The 13,706-nt window shown below is 61.4% G+C and overlaps 1 protein-coding gene across 2 annotated transcripts; it reads right to left on the bottom strand.

The window, feature by feature from the left end:
- Positions 1 to 1,160: 1,160 nt before the first annotated feature.
- LOC137450698 (glycine receptor subunit alpha-4-like) lies at positions 1,161 to 12,414 on the bottom strand. 2 transcript variants are annotated; one of them, XM_068157529.1, is made up of 10 exons: positions 12,217 to 12,414; positions 9,528 to 9,661; positions 9,123 to 9,190; positions 8,171 to 8,394; positions 7,956 to 8,038; positions 7,646 to 7,786; positions 7,346 to 7,560; positions 6,917 to 7,066; positions 6,020 to 6,115; positions 1,161 to 3,419 (listed from the first exon to the last, which is right to left on the bottom strand). In XM_068157529.1, exons 1-10 carry the CDS (start codon positions 12,297 to 12,299, stop codon positions 3,132 to 3,134), a joined length of 1,482 nt encoding a protein of 493 aa, XP_068013630.1. In that variant the 5' UTR covers positions 12,300 to 12,414; the 3' UTR covers positions 1,161 to 3,131. The 2 variants fall into 2 exon arrangements, with proteins under 2 accessions (XP_068013630.1, XP_068013632.1); XM_068157531.1 differs by lacking the exon at positions 6,020 to 6,115 and having other exon boundaries at positions 12,217 to 12,412.
- Between the last annotated feature and the right edge of the window lie 1,292 nt (positions 12,415 to 13,706).

Here is a 13,706-nt window from a genome sequence, read left to right as displayed (position 1 = left end):
CTGGAGGGCAGTGACAGCCCTCCAGCTCTGTGGTGTCCTAGCAGCTCCCAGTCCAAACTAAGCTGCTGGGAGAGGCAGGAGTAGGGGCTGAGTGCTGTTCTGCCCCTAAGACTGCTCCCAGGGACACCCAAAGCACAAGAGTCTGTGGTGCCATGTGGTCCCCAGCAGTGAGGCTCCCCCTCCTTGCTGCGACCAGCACACGATGGGACCTGGGAGCTTAAGCTGAGGAAGGTGTGTTGCATTTTTACCATTTTACTGGGAGCTGCCAGTTCCCAGAGCCAGGTGGCTTAGGGCTGACTGTAGCACTAATCTCCCAACAAATGCCAGGTGCCCAGACCTCACAAGGGAGAGAAAGGAGAGCAGGCAGTGGAAGTGAAGAAACCGGGCACATCACCCTGGTGTTGAAGTGGCTCCTGCTTGTCCCCTTGGCTGCATCCTCTCTAGGCCTGGGCTGGGGACAGGAGCAAGAGCTCAGGTGGTTTGGTCTGTCCCACCTAAAGAACAACCCCAGCACCAAACTGACGTGGGTGTGCCTCACTTTCTCTCCTCCCCACCGCAGAAAACCCTGATGGGGCTGGGTGGGTGATGGGGCTGCGAGGCACCGACAGAGCCAGCCTGTGAAACTTGGCCAGGAGGACAGAGGGAGATTGATGTTGGCTTGGGTGCCTGGCCTTCAGCTGCAGGCTCTGCCTGCCTCTGTGCCAGCTGGGGACAAAAGCGCCGGCCCTGGATGGCACCGCAGGGCTGGCGTAAGTCCCCTGGGCACAGCTGACAGCTCTGTGAGGCTGGCACCCACCCAGCAACTGGCACCAAGGGGCTGTGCAGGGAGGCTCTCCTGCCAGGGTGCTCACCCATCTTCCAGTGTCTCAGCTCCACCGCGGAGCTGGAGCCCCCCCAGCCCCACGTCTGCCCTACCTTGGGTCTCCTGCCCCCTGGCCAAGCCTGGGTGTGGTGGAAAGGAGCTGGGGTGGCCTCAGGGAGCACGCCACAAAGCTGGGAGGGGGAGAGGAGTTGGGGGCTGGGAGCTCATGGAGGTGGAGGCTCCTGCCTAGCCCTGCTGGCATCTCCTGCGTGGGAGATAAAACCTGACAGTCACCACCCCAGGGTCCCTGGCAGAAACAAAGGCCCAGCACACCACTGAAAATCCAAGAAAAGCTTTATTTGTGTAGGAAGATTGATGCTGGTTAAAAACCCATCGCTGCTAGAGGGTGGCTTGGCCACCCAGCACCTACAAATGCTCCCAGGTGCTGGCACCTCCCTGTGCAGTGCCACCTAGGGGATGTAGGTGCCAGGCAAGCCAAGGAGAAGAGGTGCACCCCTTCCTTTGCCTCCAAATGGGGCCTCCCAAAATGAAGTCTCAGAAGCCTGGCCTGGTGGGGGCTCGTGGGGACCCTCTGCAGTGGGGAAGGCATGCATGGCAGCAGGGTGGAGCTGGCTCAGCCTGTCCTGGGGGGTCCTGGGCATGACATGGGGCTGGGCATCCACCTGCCCCGTTTGTGGAATGGGTGCATGCAGCTGCAGGATTTGTGGTGCTGGGCAGGGGGTGCAGGGCTTTGCTTCTGGTGAGCGGTATGAGGGAGTGGGTGATGCCTGCCTGAGGAGCACAGCCAAGGGCCATGGGGGGGGGTTTTGCCTGGATATGGCTTCAGCAGGCAGTGCCAGCCTCCCACCCATGTGCCCCTGCAGGTTCCCTCTTGCCACGGCAGGTGGGTCACTGGGGCTCTTACCATGCCACAGTGGCACCACAGCCTCCAAGGAAAGGGGTAGATCCCATTTCCTTCCTGCCCTGCCTGGGAGACCCTGTGCCCTCTTCTGCACCCAGAGTCATGGGCAGACAGGCCCCATTGGCCTGCCAGCCCTTGGGGCTGGCTGTGAGCAGGGGGAAAAGAGAGCATCAACACATTCCTCTCTGTAGGACCTAGGTAAACATCTGCTACTACTTTTATTTCCTGCTAAGCACAGAGGATATCCAATTCTGGAGAGCTGGAAGCCTTGCTGAGCTTGTCCTGTTGAGATTTTGGATGCTCTCTTCTCTGGTGGAGGAGCAGCAGGGATGAACCTGCCTGAGGGACACTGTGCCTGGGGCCAGGGTGGACAAAAAGCTACAGAACAGGACAGTTGTTACCTCTGGCTCTTTGCTGGCACTGTGCTGCTGGGGGAGTGCAGCAGTCTGGGGATGCCACTGCTCCTACAAAAGGATTGGCCAAGCTGCCCCCACTGATTTCATCCCCCCAAAAAAATCTCCCTTTGGAGATGAGCTGTGGACCCTAGCCTGCAAACTGTGGCAGTGCCAGTCCCCAGTGCCAAGCAGCTCCCCTCTGCAGCTGCAGTGGCCATCTGCACCCCTTCTCCATCAATGGATCCAGGCTCACCTGCTGCCTGCCTCGAAGCTGGTGTTGCCTCAGAGGAGATGGAGCCACCTGCTCAGTGTCCCTGCCACAGTGCTGGGGGCATCATGAGCAGCTCTGGTCTCCACAGGGAGGAAAGCTGCCCTGACCTGCTGCTTTGCTGTGCGTTGGAGCTGGCTGGGGGCTGAAGAGACCTGGGCTGGGGGCTATGGGGTCATAGCACTCCCCACAGTCTGGGTGCAGGCAAGGGTGCTACCTGCTGAGTAGCAGGTAGTTGTTCCCTGCAACTGAGCTCTGCACCAGGGAAGGAGAGAGGATTGCAGCCTCTCACCCGGCAGCTCACGGCCCACAGCTCAGTGATGCAGCCAGCCTGGAGAAGCAGCAGCCTGACATGGAAGATGCAGAGTGTTTGTCTGGAAGGCGGTGTTCCCTGGCCACCAGCTGTGCAGCATCCCAGAGTACTGGGGGCTCGCTTGTGCCATGGTAGTGCAGCATCCCTGCGTACCTGGGGCTTCCCTGGGTAACTGGGGGTGACACCATGCAGGAGGAAGGAAGGGTCTCTCTCCAGCTGACCATGGGTACCTGGCCTTGCTAATCCCCACCTCCCTCGCTGCTCCAGCATCCAAAGGGATGTGGGGGGCTGCCACCTGTCCAGGTTCCAAAGTTTCCCCCCAGGCTGTGCCACTGCTCCCGGCCAGAGGAAATCGTGGTTCTGGCTGAGCTCGTGGCGCCAGGGTGCACTCTGAGGGGTCAGGCTGGGAGGCAGTCATGCTTGCCCGGTCCTCAGGGCATGGAGTGGATGTCCTCTGAGCGCAGCACTTTGTAGACCACCCAGTAGAAGATGTTGAAGACCAGGAAGGTGAAGGGGAAGATGGCTCTGGAGATGGTGTCGATGCGCTTGGCCCGGTTGATGTAGCGCCTGTGGAGGCTCTCCCCTTCCCGCAGCAGCGTGCTGGCTGGCATGGGGCTGTTGAGGCCAGGGCCTTCTCCAGCCCCGTCCTTGGGCTGCAGGCAGTGGCCCAGCCCATAGCCTCGCAAGTAGAGGCGGCTCTCCCGGACAAGCTCTTCCTCCTGGAGAAAGCAAAGGCTGTCAGCCAGGGCAGCCGGCGGGCAGCGGTGCTGCAGGGCTGCACAGACCCTCCTGCTGGGCAGTGTGACCGTGTGAGTGCCCACTGCAAGGCTGGCTGCCGTTCCACAGAGCCCAGAGCATGCAGGCAAAGTGTGGTGCCCAGCAGGCTGCGGGCAGAGGCAGGTGGCAGTGTGCTTGGTGCGTGTGGCAGAGCCCTGACCCACTGTGTTTGAAGGGTGCATCCAGGGGCAACCCCAAGCTGTGCAGCCTGACACTCATCCACCCCTGGCCTCCTCCCAGCTCTAGCTCTAGGGAAGCCCAGCTCTCCAGCAGCTGGGGGGACAGGGCTGAGCTGGGGGGTGGGGAAATGGACACATGAGGGTGCAGGGGATGTGGGTTGCATAGGGGGTCTAGGGTGCACTGGAGTGCAGAGCACTTAAGGATGCAGGTTGCATTGGGGTGCAAGGAGTTTAGGGGCATGGACACTGCTGGGGCAGCCCTGTTTGCTGCATGGTGGAAAGGTGCCAGTGCCAGTGAATAGGAGGGGGCAGGCAGCTTGCTGGGGCAGACTGGGGCAGGGATGCAGGAGCCTGGCTACCACCAGGGCTTGCAGGACCTTCCAGTGCCTCCTAGGGCCCAGACCTCCATTTCTCCTTATGGCTTCTTGGCAGGGGTTGCTCAGGGCAGCAGAGAAGGGAGTCTGAGAGAGCTGGACTCCTTGCTGGTCTCTCTGCCCTTGCTTATGACTTCTCCCTCCATGCTGGTGGGGGCTGCAGGGAGGGCAGGGTGCCCATGGGGCCATGTGCCCATGACCAAGCCTGCAAGAGTGCCTTGAGAGCCAGGTGTCTGACCTCATCTTCAGGTAACAGCCAGCTGCTACTGTTGATGGCACAGCCCTGCTCGCCTTGCAGCCCCTCTGGTGCCCATGCTCCTCCCCACCAGCACACCACTGCAATTTGCCTTCTGTTATTCTTGTGGAGGGTCGTGTGTGCAAAGATTTGTCAAGGGACCAGCACATGAAAGCCCAGGCTGCACATCTGGCTTCTCTCGGAGCCCCTGGGCTGCTTCGTCTCTGTGGCACATCCCTCCTCTGCCCTCTGCCAGTGCCACACCTGTCTGCAGTGGGTCTCTTCTGCCAGGGCGTGCTGCAGGCCCACCCCATTCCCCCCTGAAGCCTGGATACCGGGTCCCAAACGCCATCTCTGACCGACACTGCCCTCCAGACTGCGGAGAGCAGCCTGCCCGCTGAGGTCAGCGCTGAGCGGGCAGGGGGCTCTCATGCGGAGAGCGTTCGTCCTGGCATCTTGATTTAACTCAGCAATCCGCCGGCTAAGCAAGATCCCTCAGCGGGAGGAGCAGCCGCGGCTCAGATTGCTGAGCTCTCATTTGCAGCAGCTTTATTACCCTGCCCCGGGCTGAGCGCTTGCGGCTGCCCCGGGGGATGCGGCGGAAGAAAGCTGGAGTGCCCCGGGGGTCAGCAGCCCTCCTCCATCCCTCTCCAGCAGGTCCACAGCCAGGGTGTTTGGGGACAGGGCAGAGTGGGAGTGCTGGTCATCCCAGATGGGTCCCTCTGGGCTGGAGCAGCCCCAGGGCACTTACTGGGAGCTGGGGCTGGGCGCAGGAATCTCCCTGGGCATGGCTGTACAGGGTCTGTGGGGGGGATTTACCATCGGGCTGCAGCACCTGGGCAGTGCTGTGTCCAGCACTGCTGGCAGAGGAGCTGCAGGCAGCAGGGTTCTGGTCCCTTTCTGACCCAGCAACAACAAGGGCTGCTAAACCTGCAGCCAGTGCCTTGCCAGCAGCACCCGTGGGTGGCTCTGCAACTTCCACTTCTGTGCAGCTGCACTCTGATCTGTTTTAAGCTAGAAGATGGTTCCTAGGTTCAGCAGAATCTGGGCTTCTGTGTCCCTGCTGGGTGGGTGTTCATCTCCAGGAACTGCACCTCAGGGGTTGTGAAGGGCAGGGAGCAAGGGAGCTTCTCCCAGCACCCAGGGGTTGATGATAGCACAGGGGAGGTTCAAGGCAACTTGGCTGAGCTGGGAGGCAAGTATATACCAGACCTCGACACCCCCCTGGAGCTGTGGCCATTTCCCAGCACAGCCTGGGAGCCTGCCCAGCCCCACCAGTCCTCCCTACACCTCGAGCTGCAAAGTGCCCAAGTACCCTGAGCAACTGCCCCTGAAGACAGCCTCCAGTGCCTCAAAACCTGCTTGCACCAGGAAAGCTGGGCAGGCAGGGCCCTCACCCTGCCAGAAGTGTGGGCACAGCCTGGGGAGCTGTGCAGCAGCCCAGCAGCAGGCATTGGTCTGCCCCCCACATCGTTCACCCCTCTGCAAAGGGGGCTCCACCGGGGTCCCGCTTTACAGAAAGGGAAACTGAGGCACGGCACAGGGGTATCTGCAGGCAAATCTGCTCCGTCCCCATCCCTCTCTCAAATCCGTTTTCAGCCCAGGGAGCAGCAGCTCCATCCCTAGGGGCACAAGCTCTGTGCCCCTGCTCGCCGCTGGGGCCGGCTGCCGGAGGGGCTGGTGCGGGGCGCGGGGAGCGTGCGGCCGGCTGGGGGTGCGCAGCGCCGCAGGGGCCGCCGAGGGCCGTGCGTTACCCGGGAGCCGCAGAGCGTCGCGTAGGTGTGCTCGCCGCCGCGCCGGCCGCTCGGCTGCCGCAGGGACTCCAGGCTGGCCGTCCTGCTGCTCAGGCCCTTTGACAGCACGCACCAAACAGAAACAGGACAGCGGGTGACCGACGGCTCTGCCCAGGCCCTGGGACTGCGGCTCTGGGGGCCAGGATGGGGACAGCGGAGGGGCACAGTCTCTGCATTGGAGGGAACCGGCCCCAGTAGTGCCCAGGTGCCAGGATCTGTCTTCAGCGTGTGCCAAAGGGATTTATCTGCACAGGTCCCTGTCGGCTGTGTGGTGTGTGTGTTTTCCACGGCAGTCTGGTGCCCTGTGGTGTGCTTGTGGCAAGACCATGAGAGTGGGGCAGCCATGTGCCTTCCCTGAGCATCTCACAGGTCTGGTGCTGGTGCCACTGGGCTGACAGAGGGGAGAGCTGTCCCACCAGCAAGAGACCCTGCCTCTCCTGGCCCTGCTGTATTGCCATCTGCAGCCCAGACTCTGCCCATTGGTGCCACCGAGTCCCCTTGGTGCTTCACCACCCTGATGCAGCAGTGGGCCCCGGTCACCACTGTGGCACAGCGAGGAGCCTGGGTTTGGGGCTGCAGGTAAGGGGAAAGGCTGTTTCCCCCAGGCCATTCTAGAGGAGGCAGAGCCCGAGGATGCCACGCTGGGCATGTTTGTGCTAGCAGGACCTGAGGCACCCACAGGTGCTGTGCACTGTGCTGCTCAGGCAGGGTTAGGCTGTGCCTGGTGTGCTCGAGGAACCAGGCTGTGGGACACAAGCCAGCACTGAGCCCTGAGAAGCTGGCCCTGCGGCCCCAGAGCTTCTCCTGCATGGCTGAGGAGGGGCAGATGTGGTGAGAGCAGTGGCAGGAGGGACTCACCATCCTCTGGCGCCGCTGGCGCCGGCGCAGGCGCATGAACTCCTTGTGCTGGCGCGAGACAAAGTTGACCGCCGCGTACTCCAGCAGGGCGGCGAAGACGAACAGCAGGCACACGGCCATCCAGATGTCGATGGCCTTCACATAGGAGACCTGTGAGGACGAGAGGGAGCTCAGGGACCTGCTGCCCTCTGCTTCACTCATCCCCCCCACTGCCAGCTTTGCTCTCTGGGCTGGGACACGCGGGCCAGAGCTTGCCCAGCTGAGCAGTGCCACGTTCCCTCTCATGGTGCTCCGGAGAGCAAGGCTATGGACCCAGCCAATCCCAAGGGAAGGCTGCTCCCGCCCTTGGGGCACTGGGGGCAGCAGTGGGCACCCTAGGTGCCCCAGGTGGGCTGAAGTGTGGAAGCCTGAGATGGAGCCAGCACTGACCTTGGGCAGGGAGGCACGGGAGCCAGCACTCTGTGTGGTCATGGTGAGCACAGTGGTGATGCCCAAGCCCACTCGGGCTGGTGCTGCATCCATGTTGATCCAGAAGGAGACCCAGGAGAGGATGACGATCAGCAAGCTGGGTATGTACATCTGGATCAGGTAATAACCCATCTGCCTCTCCAGATGGAACTTCACCTCAATGCAGGTGAACTTGCCTGTGAGGAAAAAGAGCCCCAGTGGGCAAGAGGGACCTCCAGGCCACAGTGGGAGGGGTTGGCAGCATGTCACTGGGTTGCTCACCTGTGTTGTAGTACTTGGTGCAATAGCCCAGGTCCTTCTCATCTCTGAGGATGAACTGTGGGAGTGTCAAGCCCTCTGCCACCTGCACAGCCTCTTGCTCCTCTAGCCACTCAAAGATGAGGTCATTCATGGTGTAGCCAACTGGAGAGGACAGAGGAAGTCATGGGACTGAGGGACATGCAGCTCATTCATCCCTACTCTGAATGACCAATCCATACCATTCACCTCTCTCAGAAGCAAGCAGATGTCAGCCTTTGGGATAGGATGGGGGAGGACAAAGCACAGCTTGAACCCCCCCCTAGGTACTCACAGCTCTCCAGTTGCATGGTGCATGTCTGGATGTCCATGGGGAAGTTCTTGAGGTCCATAGGGCAGGACAGGATCAATGTCAGCCTGGAGCAGGCAGAGAAAAGGTTGGAGTTGCTGAGGGCTGGGGCAGTCAGTGGGGGAAAGCTGCCCCATGTGAGAGAAGAGGAAATCTTTGCCTCCTCACTTGGGCACTGCACCAGAGGAGAAGGGTTCTACCTGATGCTGTAGAGCACGTTGCCGTTCTTGAAGATGCGCAGCAGCTTGTTGTCGGTGGTGACCTCGTGGAAATTGGCCCCTTTCTCATTGGCAAAGAACAAGTCTGGCTTCCAGATGGAGTCAAGCATGGAGGGGTCAAGGTCGAGGGAGTCATCAGGGTACTCGTGGTAAGCCAGGCGGGGGTCATTCCACTGCTGCCGTAGGAAGACGTTCACCCGGTAGTCCTGGGGCAGGGGGCACTGCGTCAGCTGGGAGCAACCCACGGTGCTCAAGGAAGGGGAAGAGATGGAGGAGGAAGTGGAAGGGGCTCTCCTGGTCAAGGCTCAGCCCTGTAGGTGCTGCCTGCCATGAACCTTACTTGGGGCAGGGGCAGCTCAGGAGCCTTCTCACACTTTCAGCAGCCAGGGGAAATTAAAAAGCCAAAGTGACAGCAGCCGAGAGGAGGAGGAGGAGCAGGAAGCGCTGCCTGTAGCGTTTCTTGCAGGGCTGTGTGGCCCTGTAGGGGGTTGATGTGATGGCTGATGATGTTAAGGCTTTGGAGCAGCACAAATTGGGAATTTTTATCTCTAGAGTTTCCTCAGAGGAATTCCACATGCACCTGAGGAGGCTGGGGATGGCAGGTACACAGAGCTTGCTTGCATTGTAAGGCACCTGCTGGACCTGCACACAGCACAGAGTTACTGCCAGTTGACTTGCTCCAACCCTTCAAGGTGTTATTTCTAGCTCAGGCACAGGGAATGTGTCCTACACAGCCCAGAAAATCCACAGCCATTTGCTATGGCTTGGCATGACCCTAGCATGGTGCCAGCACCAGTTCTGGAATGAAGGCCACCGGGCTCCTCCTGTGAGCACGGCTGCGGGCTCGGGCAATGGGACCTGCATGCTCCCCAGCAGAGTGACTACCAGCCCCGAGGCAGGGGGAGAGGAGCCTGCACTGCTGGCAAAACCTCACCATGGTGGTCTCAGTGACGGAGCCAAAGCTGTTGATGAAGATGTTGCACGTCACGTTGACAGGAGGACCTGGAAAACAGCATGAAGTGTGCCCTCGCTGCCGGCTGGGGAGACACGGGCACTGCACAGCCCCCCTCTGCCCGCTGGGGTCACCCCCACAGCGTGTCGGGATGAACCCCAGCACACCCTGCAAGCACGGCAGGTGCCCGCACTCTCATGTAAAGCAGGCACAGGCAGGGCAGTTGGGACTCTGGGGAGAAGCAGTCGGGACTCTGGGGAGGATGTTGGGAGGGAGGGGCTTGGGTCAGGGCCCTGCCCTCAAACCCACACCCGCTGGTTCCCCGGCTTTGAGCAGCCATAGGCAAGGGTTGCTGTCAGGTTTGGGAGCCTCACATCCTGCCCTTACCTTTGAAGTTGGGTCGAATCCTGGCGTCATAGCCTGACGTTCTTCCCATAAGCTTATCCAGGAAATCAGAGGGTGACATGGGCTGGGGCAAGCTCCTGGAAGCAGCTTTAATCTCCTCCCGCCCTGAGACCAGCCTGTGGGGCAGAGAGGGAAGTTACCTGTCTGCTGGTACCAGGGGTCTGCAGGCACATTGGCATCCCACAGGGATTGCCAGCTGCCAGGACAAGGGACTGTGCCCACCCTGCATTGATTCCGGCTCCAAGTTAATGCACCGACCCCAATACATCTTCCTCCTGCTGTGATCCCAGCAGCTTGTCCCCTTGCCTGCCTCATCCCGAGTGCTGTGTGCCCATGTTCTGCATGTCTTCTGCCAGCAAAGCCTCTGCCTGCCTTGCCCCCTGCCATGGCATTCAGAGCCACGTGCCTCCTGGCTCCAGGGCTGTAGTGGGCATGGGGCACAGCAGATGATGACCCTGTGCAGAGCAGCCAGGCTCTGTGACAGTGCTGGAGGGGGAAAGCAAGGAGGGTCCCCCTGGTCTAATCAGCAGTACCAGCCTGAGTTGCTCAGCAATTGTCCATACCCTACCTGGCACAGACTCATGGCTTGGGGGTACTTGGGAGACACAACATCTCATCCTGAGCCCTGGGCTGGCCTGGTGTGAACGAGGAGGTGCTGAGGAGCACAGCTGGGGTTGTGACACTTTGCCAGAGGCCAAGACCACATGGCAGGAGAGAAGCAGCAAAGCCTACCTCTGTGCTGGCTGTGGTGTGGAGATGACAGGAGCTCTCCCACGCAGTGCTCCCAACCGTGATGGAGACTTATTTAAAGTGACCTTGGAGGGGGTATTTTTGTGAATGCATCCTAGCCCACGAGTTTCTCTCCCCCCACCAGTCTGTAATGATCACTTCAAGGAACAATGTGAGACGTTTGCTCACCACACTGCCAGGCATGTGGCTGCAATGGAGAGGAATTAGCTGGAGATGTCTGGACACAAAGGGAGCTTTGAGCACACTGCCGGTGTTGCTGCATGCTGCCTTCTAACTGCAAGGTAGATTCCTGCTTGGGGCTACAACCCTATTACCACAAATAGAGGATGATGGTGGGAGCTGGGACCTTCTGTGGTCCTTGTTCCTACCTCCTCTCAGAGGAGTGGGATCCATCCTGGAGGAGCTTATGTGCATCTTTGCCGGCTAGAAATAGCCACTACAGCCACCCCAAAACGATCCAGCCTGGCAGATTTTTCCTTAAGTGGAGATGAGCAGCAGAGAATACTCAGTACCTGGTCAAGAGCAAAAGGCTTCCTCCAGGAGCTGCATTAGATTTGTCTTTGAGAGGAGGGCTGCGAAAGGCCAGGGTAACAAAGAGTTAAATCAGGCCTCTTCCTGCCACATAGGTATTAGCCATGTCCTCCTTTGGAGAGGATGATGAAGGTTTCCTCCCTTGGAGCATGTGGGAGGAAGGCTCCCTTGGTGCTCAGCAGCTAGCTCCTTGAAGAGGGAGGCTCAGCTAACTGGCTGAGCAGCAGTGGCTCTGCAGCCCCAAAGATGCTCAGACCTTGGGGACTGCAGGAGGTGTGGAAATGCCCCAGGTGCTCCAGCACATCACTGACAGGGCCATGCTGGCACACAGCCCCTGGGACCTGGCTCTCCTCGAGGTTTGGCTGCAGCTCTCCAGTCCAGGCACTGCCGGCCCCGGGGGGAATCTTCCACTAACCTGGCCCAGGCACTGCGGGGCCCAGGAGCTCAGCACCTCCATGGAGCAATGGGATGGTGGGGCTGGAAAAGGGCCATGTCTGCCTAAAAACACCCCCCTGAGACAAGCAGTTCCGGCGTGTAAAGCGATGACATTTTGATACAGTTTCTCCCCTCCCCACCACAAACGCTGCGGCTCCCACCCGTGCTGCTCCAGCCCTACTGGTAGGGTGGTGGGAGGGGGAGAGGGGGCAGGGAGCAAGCTCAGTCCAGGGGCAGTACAGCCCCCCAGCCGATCCCTTCCTGGTCCACTCACCTGCATCCCATTTTGCCCTGATTGCACCCAAAGTGGCCAGAGGCAAAGGGGCACCTGAGGGCTTTGGATTTTCCACCCAAGTGGGTCAAGAATTGTTCCTGCACCGATGGGACCCGGGGTCAGGGTCTGTCCTGAGTCCCCCCCAAACACCCTAAGCCAGGAGAAGACCTGGACATAAGAGGCTTTGCAACCCCGGAGCAGGAGCTACCTGGGCAGCCATCTGGCTCAGATCACCCTTACTCCAACCGAGGCAAGGATCCCCAGCGGGCAGACCCCGGCTGTGTGCGGCTGGGGCTGGAGGGGGAAGGTCTGGTGGGTTCCCGGGGTGCTCGGTCAGGGTCCTGGGCTAAGGAGAGTGAGGCGAGGTTTGGAGAAGCTCCGGCAGCCTGGGGGGAGGTCCGGATGGGGGCTGGCAGGGTTCTGGATAGGGAAAGCAACCCCTGGACAGGTCCGGATAGGGGCTGAGGGTGCGGGTCCCGCCGGGTCTGGAAGGGGATGCCTTGGTCTCGCAGGAGAGATTTGTCTCCGAGAGAGGATGATGCCAGGGGTCCAGAAGGGGAAGTGTGGCTCCCGGAGGACGGGGGACCGGGTACAGGAGGAAGGGGGTGCAGGGGAAAAGGTGCAGAGAGCGGCGGCTCCCGCAGCCCCTGTCCCGCGAGTGGACCCGCACCGTGCGCTCACCTGAGCGGGCCGCGCCGGGGCAGGAGGCAGCCGAGGAGGAGGAGGAGGAGGAAGGCGAGGGCGCCGGCCCGGAGCTCGCCCATTCCGCCGCAGCCCGCAGCCCCGCCGCCCCGGGCGCACAGGCATGACCCGGCCGGCGACGGCGGCGCCCCCGCTCCCACTCCCGCCTCGCCGGGGCCGCTGCCGCCGCCCCCCGCCCGATCCTGCTCCTCATAGTCCGGGCGAGCGGGAGCCCGCCGCGGGGTGGGCGCCGGCCGGCTGCGGGCCCCGGGAGCCGGGCGGAGCCTCGCCTGTCGCGGTGGGGAGGAGGCGGGCACGGCGGCGGGGAGCTCCCCGCCTCCTCCCCGCCGTCTCGGGGACCTCTGCTGCCCCGTCGGGGCTGTCCCGGAGCCCACGTCCGCCGTGAGGGCTCCTCGGCGAGGGGCGGCAGGGCCCTGCCCCGCTGCTGGGGAGGGAGGCTGCTCCCTGCGGGATGTGCGAGGGTCCGGGGGTGCCGGGGCTGAAGGAGGTGATGGAGCCCTGGGACCGAGAGATGCGTGGGAGTTGGGAGTGTGCGGGTCTGACGGCTGCGCTGAGATTAGAGGATGAGCGGAGCTGAGGGGTGCTCCGGGGACGAGAGACGTGCTGGGATGGAGTACTCTACAGGGGCTGGGGGGTGCCCTGGTGATACTGCCCGCCTGACTGGGAGGCGGCGGTTGGGCACAGACGGGCTCCTTCCTCCCTCTGCCTGGCCCGGCGGTGCCTGCCCTGGGGCCGCAGCTCAGGGCCATCCCGCAGGCAAGCTGGGGCGCAGATCCAGATGGGCTCAGCCCTGCTGTGCTCGTCCTTGCCAGAGGCTTAGAGGAGGGGTGGGTGATTCTGTCCCTCAGCGGCAAGTAAACTCCTCGGAGAAGGTAGGATGGCCAGGCATGGGGAGCTGCAGTGCCTGCCAGGGAGAGGGAAACCGAGGCAGAGCGAGGGGAGCTGCTTGTTAGCCAGGGCTCCCACAGGCAGAGCTGAGACTCGGGCTGCTCGCCTGCTTCTGCTCAATCCCCTGAGACCACGCTGCCAAGCCGCAGTCACATCTGGTCCCAGGCAATCTGTGATTAATTTGCAAGGAAGTGAATAGTATTAAAAAGAGAGAAAAGCGCAGAATAAATGATCCCCGGCGGATATGTTGTTCAGGTTTCCATGCGTCCTACTGTGGCCAGCTCATCTCGTTTATTTGCAGTTTGGTAGTGGCTAGGAGCCACGTCGCTGCAGGAGTTCCTAGAGCAGGATCTCAGCGGAAGAGGAAGGCACCCCCTGCCCTCCCCAGGCCGTATCGAGGGGCTGGGGTCTGAAACGGCTTCTCCTCGGCAGAAAGCCGAGATCTCCCCATTGAGTTTGCTGTAGGGAGGCAACGTGAGTGAGGGCTGGCTGTGTGAAGCCGAGCCCTGGGAGCCTGACCCAGTGCAGGGGAGAGGACAGGGGACTGTAGGCAGTGGGCACCTAGCTGCAAGGCAGTGTGC

This window comes from Melanerpes formicivorus, unplaced genomic scaffold, assembly GCF_026170545.1.
Source record: "Melanerpes formicivorus ecotype bairdi unplaced genomic scaffold, bMelFor1.0.p_v2 SCAF_37, whole genome shotgun sequence".
NCBI lineage: Eukaryota > Metazoa > Chordata > Aves > Piciformes > Picidae > Melanerpes > Melanerpes formicivorus.
This window is presented reverse-complemented; position numbering and strand designations above follow the sequence as displayed.

Coding starts and splice junctions, on each gene's coding strand:
- LOC137450698 (XM_068157529.1), bottom strand. CDS start 12,299: ATGGGCGAGCTCCGGGCCGGCGCCCTCGCCTTCCTCCTCCTCCTCCTC. Junction 9,662..12,216: donor CCCCGGCGCGGCCCGCTCAG/GTGAGCGCACGG, acceptor TCTGCCCCACAG/GCTGGTCTCAGGGCGGGAGG. Junction 6,116..6,916: donor GCCAGCGGCGCCAGAGGATG/GTGAGTCCCTCC, acceptor GTGCTGTCAAAG/GGCCTGAGCAGCAGGACGGC.